Source organism: Hemitrygon akajei, chromosome 5 (assembly GCF_048418815.1).
Source record: "Hemitrygon akajei chromosome 5, sHemAka1.3, whole genome shotgun sequence".
Taxonomy (NCBI): domain Eukaryota; kingdom Metazoa; phylum Chordata; class Chondrichthyes; order Myliobatiformes; family Dasyatidae; genus Hemitrygon; species Hemitrygon akajei.
In genome coordinates this window covers 51,298,309-51,310,551 of record NC_133128.1, presented here as the reverse complement: position 1 = coordinate 51,310,551, position 12,243 = coordinate 51,298,309, and the positions used below count along the sequence as shown (strand labels likewise).

The 12,243-nt window shown below is 39.0% G+C and overlaps 1 protein-coding gene across 2 annotated transcripts; it reads right to left on the bottom strand.

The window, feature by feature from the left end:
- Positions 1–3,329: 3,329 nt before the first annotated feature.
- On the bottom strand, positions 3,330–11,082 carry rpl8 (ribosomal protein L8). Of its 2 annotated transcripts, none has more exons than XM_073045538.1 (6): positions 11,031–11,082; positions 10,307–10,453; positions 10,005–10,146; positions 6,371–6,589; positions 5,464–5,579; positions 3,330–3,539 (listed from the first exon to the last, which is right to left on the bottom strand). In XM_073045538.1, exons 2-6 carry the CDS (start codon positions 10,442–10,444, stop codon positions 3,381–3,383), a joined length of 774 nt encoding a protein of 257 aa, XP_072901639.1. In that variant the 5' UTR covers positions 10,445–10,453; positions 11,031–11,082; the 3' UTR covers positions 3,330–3,380. The 2 variants fall into 2 exon arrangements, with proteins under 2 accessions (XP_072901639.1, XP_072901638.1); XM_073045537.1 differs by having other exon boundaries at positions 10,964–11,069.
- Between the last annotated feature and the right edge of the window lie 1,161 nt (positions 11,083–12,243).

The window sequence follows — 12,243 nt, the reverse complement described above, 5'->3', positions numbered from 1 at the left end:
GTTCAACAATAGTTCCAAAAATGTCTAAGCCAAAAGGTAGTGTGTTAGTAGTTGCTTACAGCATATGAACGTACTATGTAGCTGCTGTATTTTAAATAGAGGTACTGGGGAAGGTGTATTTACAAGGATGTCAGTTATGGAAAGGCATATATTTTGATATGTTTATGTGAACAGACTTTTCTCTCAAAATTATGAAAGCTTTTAATATTGGATACAAGGAAAATGTTTCCAATATTGGGGAAGAGCAACACCAGAGGCTGTCAATATGAAGTAGTCAACAGGAAATCCATTTGGAAATTGAGAAGTAACCTCATTAGCCAGGAAGTGATGAGAAATGTTTAAGTTCCTATAACAGTGAGTTGATGAGATGATTTAGAGAATGCATTAATGGAGGTTGGACACATATAAGGCCGGAGAGGCTGAAGCATGTTAATGCCTAATACATTTACATTAGGGAAGCTAGGTGGAGAGTTGAGTGTATCATAAATGCCAATGTGAATTGCTTGGTCTGAATAATCATTTTGTGGCATATGTGATATTGGAAGACAATTGATATGATCTATTGTAATAACAGAAATATGAATGTTTACAATCAATACTGAACAACTGGATGTTTTTTCTCTCTCCCAACAGTCTCTGCACGTGCTTCCAGTGGGTGATATATTACCTGTATTCTTTGTATACCCCTCTATTTGGTAACAATCAATCAGAATATGCCCCTGCCTTGATATTTGCATTTCAACAAGGGTAGTTTTGATTGAAAGCAAGAATACTATTGATTTTATCTGATTTATTTAGTTGATGCCCAAGAAGTTAGTGTGGTCAGTGAATTCATAACAGAGAGATAATTTAAAGCAAGTTTGTTTTTGCAGCATTATGTGGTTCATTTTACTCCCTCCGGTATATGAATACCAATGGATTAGGGAAGCAGGAAGAAATGGTGATTTTCCTGACTCATCAGGAATACACCTGAAGAGAAGTGCGTTGTTGCTGTTACCCTTACATTTACTGCCAGTGCTATTATGAATAACAGTATTAGAAGGTGCAGGATCTCTTTAAAAATTAAAGTCAGTAAACTTCAATTTAAGCTTGATGTTAAAGTTAAGGATATGGATTTTTCATTGGCAGAGGAATCATAAAGGGACATATCTCTGACTCTGAGATTGGTAATCTAAAGCTACAAAACTGAAACAGGCCCTTTGGCCCAGGTAATCGGTGTCAAATTGTTCTGAGTAGCTCTATTGATCTACTGCTGAACCATAACCCTCCCATCCACGTACTTATCCAAGCCTCTCTTAAATGTTGCCAGTCGAACCTGCATCCACCTTTTCAGCTGACAGCTCATTCCACACTCCCACCCTCTGAAGATCGCCTCGGGTTATTTCAGCTTACAGCCTTAAATTTCTAATCTCACCCAACCTCAGTGGAAAAAGCCTGCTTACATTTACCCAATCTATAGCCTTCATATCTCCCTTCATTCTCCAACTCTCAGGTTTTGTCTTGTCAAATTTCTCTGTACTCACTGATCCTTCCTGCAAGTAAGTGACTGGAACGGCACACAATACTCCAAATTTGGCCTCACCAATGTTTTAAATTTAAAATGTAACATCCCAACTCCTGTACTCAATACTCTTTGATTTATGATGGTCAATGTGGCAAAAGCTCTTTATGACCTGAGCTACCTGTGACATCACATTCAAGTAACTGTAGAACTGTATTCCCAGATCCTTTTGTTGTACCACATGATTTAGTGCACTGTGGTTGTCCTATCCTGGCTTGTCCTCCCAAATTAAACCCATTAAATTCTATCTGCCATTTTACACTCATTTTCCCAGCTGGTCCAGATCCCACTGCAAGCTGATAGATTTCCTTGCTGTCCACTATTTCCCCAATCTTGATATCATCCACAAATTTGCTGATGCAGTTTGCATTATCATCGAAGTCACTAATCGGTGACAGCTGCTAGTTGCAAGCACCCAGCATGACCAGGCAATTACCTGCCTCCGCTCAGTGGCTTCTCCCGCTAAGAATGTTGAATTCTACTACCTCATCCTGAATACCAAGTAATAGAACCCTCGATCAGCCTCATGGGATTTTGTTATATTCCTCGCAAAAGTTTGGATATCCACTGCCTTTCCTTCAACTTTCTTGGTAACCTTGACACAAACCTAAACAATCTGTCAATACTTGTCCCTTAAGACTACCTTATAATGATTTATCCTCTACTGACATCAGGCTCACTGACCAATAATTCCCTATCTTATTTAGACCCCTTCTTAAAAAAATACATTAGCTATCCTCCAACTCCTCACCCATGGCTAAGAACATTTCAAATTTCTGCTAGAGACCCTGCAATCAATGCACTATCCTTCCCACAAGACCTGAGGGAACACTTTGTCAGGCACTGGGGGATTTGCTTCAAGACAGTAAACATCATCTCTTCTGTAATCTGGATCCATGGCCTCACTGCTGTTTTGCCTCATTTCTATAGACTGTCTCTTGAGCAAATGGGTGAAAAAAAATCTATTTAAGGTCTTTTTTTTTTAGCTCCATGCATAATGGCTATGCTGATCTCCAAATGGATCTATTTTGTTCTTAATATGTATAAGCATTTGGTATTCTCCTTTGCCATGTCAATCAGAGCAACCTCTTAGCTTCTTTGAGTCCTCCTGACTCCATGTTCCCTTGGCATTTCTCAAGCTCCTTCTTAACCAGAGACCCAAGGTTGCCTAAACCCGCGACCCTTTCCTTATATTCTAACAGGAACATGCAACCTCTGTACTCACTTTTGAAGGCCTCCCACTTACCAAGCACCCCTTTGCAGGAAAACCTGTCCCACTCTACACTTGCCAGATCTTTTCTCCAATTTAGAATCTCAATTCAAGAACCAGTCCAATCTTCCTCTATAATTATCTTGAAACCAATGAAATTTTGATCACTGGCTCCAGTGTTCCCCAACAAATAATGTCACCTGCCCTGTCTCATTCCCTAATAGGGGTATTATTACACTCTCCAGTTGAAACTGTCCTGAATGCATGACAGTATCACCTATCACAACCTTAATTAACTAATACTCAAAATACATATCAAAAAGGAAATTTGCAGAACTGCAAAGAGGGAGGGTGATCGAAACTAAATTTTATTTCTGTCAAGTGTGGCTCTTCAGAGTTACAACCTTCTTTGCTATGTGCAGACACTTTTATACTGTGTTACTACCATGCTCCCCAATGTTGGAGAAATTAAAATTTAGTTTGCTATACTTGATTGTGTTAAAATTTGAGTGTTTACTAATATTTTCATTTTACATGTATTTTATGCAAACAAAAAAATGAATTTTAAAAACTTTTATTGTGACAGAAGGACATATATTACACAAGACATTAATTCTCTTTCTCCTGGACAGTTTTGGTACCCCGCAGTCTACCAGTACGACGAGCAGCAATGAGGCCAACTTTACGCCCAGCAGGAGCATCTCTCCTGATGGTTGATGGCTTCCCGATGTGCTGGTGGTTACCACCACCAAATGGATGTTCTACAGGCTATGGAAAAATAAAACCAGATTAACAAATCTCAGTATATTATTTCTACCAATGAAATGCCTCTGCTTTAATGAATGCATGGTTTTTCGTGTTTTACTCATGTCCACCTAGATTAACATTCTATACTCATGCATCACTTCAAACATCAACTGAAAACAAAGGCTGGTATTGTGGACAGTGTAGGTTGTTAAAGGTTACAGCACGATGTTTACAGGATGCACAGTTGGGCTGAGAAGTTGGCAGATGGGAGTTCAAGCTGGAAAAGTACGAGGTGATTCACTTTATAAGTTCAAATTTGAAGTAGAATAAAGGGTTAATGGCTAGAGGGATCCGGGGTCCACACTCACTGATTCTACAAAGTTGCTGCAGTTTGACAGAGTTGTTAAGGTATATGAATATGCAGAGTAAGATGCCGTATAGTGTTGGCCTTCATTAGTCAGGGGATTGAGTTCGAGACCACACTGATAATACTGTTTTCAGCTCTGGTTGCCTCATTGTAGGAAGGATGTAGAATCTTTAGTTAGGTGCAGAGGAAATTTACCAGGATGCTACCTGGATTGGAGAGCATGTCTACTGAGGATAGGTAAAGTCATTTCAGACTTTTCTCTTTGAAGCAAAGGATGAGAAGTAATTTGATGGAAGAGGCAAAGAACAAATGAACACTTTTTCCAAGGGCAGAAGTAGGTAATAAGGGGGCATAATTTTAGTGATTTGAGGAAACTACTGGGGGGGGGGGGGGGCAGGGGGAGAGATAGAAATCAGGTTAAGTTTTTGTTTACCAAGTGGTGGGTGTGTGAAACATGCTGCCAGTAGAAGCAGATATATTAAGCACATTTGAGAGACTTAGAATAGGCACACAGTTGATAGCTCAACAAGAGGGTATAGTTAAATTGATCTTAAGAGGAAGTTAAAGGGTCAGCCTGTACTACGCTGGAATGTTCTACGAAACCCTCAATAAATCCACACCTGTGCTGTTGCCTCAGCTCCTGCCAGTTTAATAAATTAGCTTTTGTAGATTAGCCACGTTGTGTTAAACAAAATAACCCTGCACTTCCACAAAGCAAGTTCACAAAATCTTTTTAAGAACTGCCCAACCCTATACCAAATGCAGATTTCTCCTATCTTGGTTTCTATGCTTATAATCACCTGAAGATTAATACTGTGATAAGTATTCCTACTGCAGCAAAATAATTTATGAATTCTTACAGCTGCACTAATATCCTTTCAGACACAAACTAGACAACAACCACTGTATTAATTATAACTGCAAGTTTGAAAGTCTCCTAATCATTAAATCCAAAAGTTGAGAATCAAGGACAACAGTTAATTAAAGCAGTCAAAATTAACTTTGGGACTTATTAAAGGAAGCATACAAATGAGGTAGCAAAGGAGGGAGGAACTGGAGGGTTCAATCTGAAATAGAGCAGAGTCATCACATTGCAGGGTTCAGAGAGGCTGTGGTAGCAGTATAAACATGGAACTACGTATTTTGACTGAACAACCAACAAATAAGGAATAACAAGCAGAATGAAAAAGAGCCACTGTTGGATATTCTGTGCCTGCAACAAAATTTAAATAATCCAACATTAGAGAGTGGATAATAAAAGAGCAGCAAATACATGAATTGATTGTGGAATGAGTCAAATTGCAGTTACAATCTGAGCTATGTCTTTTGTTTAAACCCATTCTAATGTTAGGTAAAGAAACCTCTGACTGAAGAAATTCTAGAATTGAGTTGTAGAAAAAGAAACATGGACATTTCAAGTACTGAATGGTACAGATTGTTTCTAAATGAATGACAGATACTTGGAAAAAGCAACCTAGGAAGATGGACCAACAAATTTGATGAGAATAAATCCCAGAGTGAAACAACTGGACCCGCGAAAACATTTAACAATTGGTTGCTTATGCTACTTAAACTTACATTCATAGCCACACCACGGACACGTGGCCAGCAATTTCTCTTGGCCTTGTACTTGTGATAAGCCCGACCAGCCTTCAGTATTGGTTTGTCAATACGACCACCGCCAGCAACAACACCTGCAATCAAAGTAAAACACTTGCAAATATTCAGCCTGTGTTACATGTAGACCCCACTTTTTGAACATTCGATTTACGACAACTCGCTGTTATGAAAGACTTGCATTAGTATGTTTTCGTTAACCAAAGAGGATTTTCGCTTTTACGAAAAAAAGACGCCCGCTTTATACGTGTGTTTACCCCGAGAAAGACTACAATGACCGTGAAGTCTTATGCAGGCAGTTGTTTGCGCATGCGTGTACATGTTGATTTTTTCCCTCCAAATTGATTTTGGTTCACTGCCTTCTCGAGTTTGATAAGTGAAACTGCTCCGTACCTACAATATTTCTACTTTATATAGGGTGTAAATTTATTATATCATTCCTGCTTTTACTATATGTTAGTGTTATTTTAGGTTTTATGTGTTATTTGCTTTGATTTGTTAGGTTATTTTTTGGGTCTGGGAATGCTCAAAAAATTTTCCCATATAAATTAATGGTAATTGCTTCTTCGCGTTACATTTCAGATTACAAACAGTTTCATAGGAACGCTCTACCTTCAGATTGCGGGGGAAACCTGTATAGAAGAAATCTGCACAAGAAATCTTTAATATGGCTACCAGAGAAAGTTTTCAATTAATAATTTGCAAGTTACACTTAAAATTATTTTAAGAATTACTTAGATAATAAAACAAAGGTCACAGAAGAGCACTGTGCAAACATTAACTTAAACAAAATTATTTACATAAACATTTGCACATTTTAAAATCAAGTCAATATATGAAACAAAAAGGATGGTAAATTTAATCTTACCAACAATAGCTCTGTTGGCAGAAGAAATAACTTTCTTGGAACCCGATGGCAACTTGACACGGCTTTTTTTGGTCTCGGGATTGTGAGAGATGACTGTTGCGTAATTTCCAGAAGCACGGGCAAGTTTACCACGGTCTCCCGGCTTTTCCTCCAAACAGCAGACAATGGTACCTTCTGGCATGGTACCCACTGGGAGAACATTTCCAATGTTCAACTGAGCTACAAACAGATTTGGACAATTATTTCAAACATCATTACAGAGCGTAGTTACAATTCTAAAATACTAAGTTAATACTAAATCAAGAATTGATAATATAACCATTTGTATACAATACACAAGACAACTACCACTGCCACCCTCAAGCCAAGATTTTTATTCTTATTTTTAGCATGGTCCTTATACAATCTCACTTCACTCCTGAAAAGAAGCCAGAAGAGTAAGACTTCTAAGCCAAAGGATTAGGAGATAACAAAAGCTATATATTTCAGGTATAACTTAAGAAATGTATAACAAAAAATTGGGGACAAATAAGCCTAATGCAGCATTTAGAAAGGCTGGTGTTGAAGTACACCAGTTTCTGTCTGAATGGTGACTTGGTTCTGCTCCAATTCACCCACTAAAGCAACAGGTTTACAACAGATTCTATCTCGTTGGCTCTTCATACAACCCTGGAACACCTGGATGCATACATCAGGATGCTCTTTATCAATTATAGCTCAGCATTTAATACCATCACCCCCTCAAAACTAACTGGTAAACTCCAAGACCTGTGCCTCAATACCACTTGTGCAATTGGATCTGAATTTCCTCACTTGTAGATAATTCAGTTTGGATTGGCAAAAACATCTCCACAATCTCCATCAGCACAGGAGCATCGCAGAAATGTGTACTTTAGCTCCCTGCTCGACTCACTTTACACTCATGACTGTGTGGCAAAGTACAGCTCCAACACCATACACAAGTTTGCTGATGACACCACCGTTGTGGGATGTAGCAAAGAGGGTGATTAATCAGCAGAGATGGAAAATTTGGCTGAGTGGTGTAATAACCACCTTCTGACTCAATGTCAATAAAACCAAGGAACTGATTGTAGACCAGGAGAGAGAAACCAGAGCTCCATTAGCCAGTAATTATCGAAGGATTAGAGTGGAAAGGGTCGGTAACTTTAACTTCTTGGGTGTCACTATCACAATGTATCTGTCCTGGACCCATCATACGAATATTGCAAAAGCACGACAGCACCTCTACATCCTCAGGAGTCTGCGGAGGCTTGGCAGGTCATTGAAAACCTTAGAGAACTTCTATAGATGTGAAATGGAAAGTGTACTGACTGGCTATATTACAGCCTGGTACAGGAATACCAATGCCTTTGAGCAGAAAATCCTACAAAAGGTAGTGGATTCAGCCCAGTATATCACAGGTAAACCCTCCCAACCACTAAGCGCATATACCGTACATGAAACGTTGCCATAGAAAAGCAGCATCCATCAAAGATCCTCACCACCCAGGCCATGCTCTTTTCTCGAGGTTGTTATCAGGTAGAAGATACAAGTGCTTCAAGACCCGCACCACCAGGTTCAAGAACAGTTACTACCTCTCAACCATCAGGCTCTTGAACAAAATGGGATAGCTACACTCACTTAAGGACTCCATTATATTGTTATATTATGCTCCTTCATTTATTATATTTATATCTGCATTTGCAGTTTGTTTACAGTTAACAGTTCCTGTTCTTTAGATTTGCTAAGTATACCCACAGAAAAAGAATCTCAGGGTTGTGTGTGATGGCATGATTGATAATAAATTTTACTTTGAACACAGTGGATTCTGGTTAGTCAGAGCAGCCGCTTATTTGAAACAACTCAAAGAACAAAACTAAATTGAGAAAATTGCTGGGATTCCCTTCATTTGTTTGGGGCACTATGCAGCTTAACTGGGACACAAGATTCTAACTAGCAAACAGTTTTTAAATAGCACCACTTGCGTGAGTTTGTGTTCAAAAGGCAGTGATACCTGTTAATGATAGTTGGCAAGAAATAGGGAGTAACCGTTTCAAGGAAGTGAAAATGAAACAATTTCACTACTTCAACAATTAGAAACTACGAAATATCTGAAGGTATCAATCACCTTGAAGATTGAGGATGCATTTGCCTTATGTAATATATGAAAGCAGTCTGCATTAGATGATAGCGCTCATTTATCGCATACACTGATGAATTCCTCCGTTGATAACTATTAGGAACTAATACAGTTTTATAGTACTGTAGTGCTATAGGTAATGTCCTAATTTGTTCTGTTTTTCATTTAACTATCTAATTTGTTACTCAGCTTGACTTTTTACACCTTTTTAACTATTTCCATGAAACTTCAACTAATTGTGGCAGCTGCTTATTGGGCCAAAATGTACTGGTCCCAATATGTCTCAATTAACCGGAATCCATATATTGAATTCTCCTGAGCTGTTCTGAGTGCAGTTGCGTACTCCAATGAACAGCAAAGATGAGGGAAAAACACACAAAACAAAGACATAAGATTTGAAAATCTAGTGGGCACTCCAGGTATTGTGAAGAGGTCCTAACCTGAGCCCAGGAAAGATGCAACAATGAGCAGGCACTACCGCCTCTATCTTCTTGCAAATTTAAGGATATTTGTCAAGCTGCATCAGACTGACATAATAAAAAGTATTCTGACTGCTTGTTATCACGGCCTGATATGGAAACTCCAATGCCCTGGAATGCAAGAAGCTTCAGAAGGTGGTGGACTCAGCCATCATGGGTACAGCTCTCCACCACCACTGCAGACACCTGTAAGACGAATATTTCAAGAAGGAAACAATCACCACCCAGGCTGTGCCCCATTCTTCATGCTGTCATTGGACAGGAGACAAAACAAACCTTGAAGATCCTAAGCTGAAAGTTCAAAATAGCTGCTTCTTCTCACTGCTACCAGTTCCTGATTGGACCTGAAAACCCTAATGTCATCTTAGACCGCATCTTTCTTGCATTAGATGTAATGGTGACATAAAAAGAATGCAGATACTGGAAATCTGATGCAACACACAAAATGCTGGAGGAACTCAGCCAGCATCTATGGAGGGGAATGCAAGTTACTTAAATTTTATGTTAAGTTGATATTAATTTAAGTTTGTCATGTTTGAAGTGTGCTATAAAGCTAATTTTCACATGAAAGCTACAAGCATTCATGGATTATATGCAAGGCTAATTACAACTGAGAAATTGCAAGACAGAACATTAAAGAAATAGCAATACAGGAAAATAATTGTCGAACAAATTTCACAACATATGCCTGAGGTTTGTGCTATTCCCTCTACACATTTTGAAGAGTTCCAGTTAAGATTTCAGAGCAGATTTTTTAAACTTAAATCTTTTTAAACTTTGAAATCCTTTAATCCAAAATGCACACTGATCTGAGACTTCTATATTAAAGCATCTACAAAGATCATCAAATTACCTTTCAGAACAACTTCAATTCAGACATACTAATTATTTTAAAATTAAAGTCATGATCTATGAACCAGTTTAGTTAGCACTCCACTTTATAATGATGGATTGCTACAACTGGATGAAGTGACAGCTTTTAAAACTGTATGATAGTGCAGTTTTCTCAACTTACCCTTCTTGCCACAATAGATAAACTGACCAGTGTGAATACCTTCAGCGGCAATGAACAGTTCAGTTCGTCTTTTGAACCGGTAAGGATCGCGGAATACTACCTTTGCCAAAGGAGCACCGCGGCCTGGGTCATGAATTATATCCTGCAGAGCCAAGTAAACATCTTATTAGATTTTAAATCAACTACGCCAAGAACCTACTCCTTTTAAGATGAGTAACAGTTTATATACTTAAATTAGCTGCATAGACTAAAAGAACTATAAAGAACATAAATTCAAATGGGGTTTGACTTTCAGTACTTACCTTGACAATTCCCTTGATGTAACCATGGCGTTCAGCAAAGTCCACTGCCCTCAACTTTGCAGGTCCTTTTCTATGTTTTACATGGGCTCTGAAGACGGAGCCTGCACCCTTTCTCTGTCCTCTGATTACACGACCCATTCTGCACTACTGCAAGCACAAAATATTTTTCAGCCATTATTCAAATAAAAAGCAAACATTAAAGAAAACACATTCGCAACATCAGTATTTTACTTTCATCGTAAAATAAAAGCAGCATTCCCCACTGACGTTATACTTCTGTCACTAACACTAAACCATAGTTACTTAAGTATTTTAGTAGCTGTATTTTGAAAAACGCAGTCACGGCCAATTTAATGGACTGAATATCACAGATCAGCTCTTCATTGGGGCATCATTTCCAGAACTTCCAGCCTTTCCATCATTCCCTTCACCTTTCATAGGAGCCTTGCTTCTCCCAATCCCTACAAGTGCCCGAGAGGTGACGGGAAGCGGCGAACAGCCTCGTCCCTTCCACTCAACTCAAAGGCTCCATGTTAGTTACAGGGGGAGCTCGATCGAAACGTATTTTAACCAGACATAAATTCGGATATTTAATAAATAAAATTTATAGCAGTGACAACGAAGTAACAATGTTCAGTATTTGGAGGGAATATTAACCAGATGGCAGCCAAAACAGCAGATTAGAATCGGATTATGCCGGCGCCCCGGTCCAACATCGGCCTACCGAGAGCAGCAGCTTGCGCGGAAAGGAAGGAGTCACGCTCGCGCGAGCACTACTTCCGGAACGTTTTGGGGGGGGAACTTTTTCTCCGAAACTACTCCACATGACGTAAGATAATTTATAGTTTTTTATTATATGAACCGTTAAATATAATATAAATCTTATTTTTGATTTTTTTAAAATCCGACACGGTCGGTGACCCGCGTTCTCTGTTGCATTATGGAAAATGTAGTCCATATATTTCTGTGCCGTCTCCTTCCAGCTGTCAAAGTTCAAAGTACTTTTATTATCAAAGTATGTACACTTCACGCAACCTTGAGATTCGTCACCTTACAGGGAGCCACAAAACGAAGAAACTCTAAGAGAACTCATTAAAACGAAAGAAGAATCAGAATTAGGTTTAGTGTCACCGGCAGATGTCGTGAAATTTGTTAACTTTGCGGCAGCGGTGCAATACAATATCTGGTAATATAAGGGAACACTTTGAATTGCAGTAAGTAAATGTATATCAAATAAGTAGAGCAAAAACATAAATAAAAGAGTAGTGGTTTCAATTTCCATTCAGGAATCGGATGGCAGAGGGGAAGAAGCTGTTCTTGAATCGCTGAGTGTGCCTTCAGGCTTCTGCATCTCCTTCCTGATGGTAACAGTGAAAAGAGGGCAAGTCCTGGGTGGTGGGGGTCCTTATTGTTGGACGCTACCTTTTTGAGATGCCTTGGATACCACAGAGACTAGTACCCATGATGAAGCTGACTAATTTTACAACTCTCTGCAGCTTATTTCAATCCTGTGCAGTAGCCCCCTCCCATACCAGACGGTGATGCAGCCAGTCAGAATGCTTTCCACTGTACATCTTTAGAAGTTTTAGAGTGTTTCAGGCGACATTCCAAATCCCTAATGAAATACAGCTGCTGTTTGCCTTCTTTATAACTGCATCGATATGCTGGGACCAGGTTAGGTCCTCAGAGATATTAACATGCAGGAACTTGAAACTGCTCACTGCTCACTTATGGTCCCTCTATAAGGATTGGTGATTATTCCTTGATTTTTACCCTTTCTGAAGTCCATAATCAACTCTTTGATCTTACTGACATTGAGAGCATTTTTATTGCTGTGACACTAATTAACTAGCTGGTATATCTCCTGTACGATCTCTCATCACCATCTGAGATTCTGCCAACAAATGTTGTATCATCAGCAAATTTATAGTTAGCAT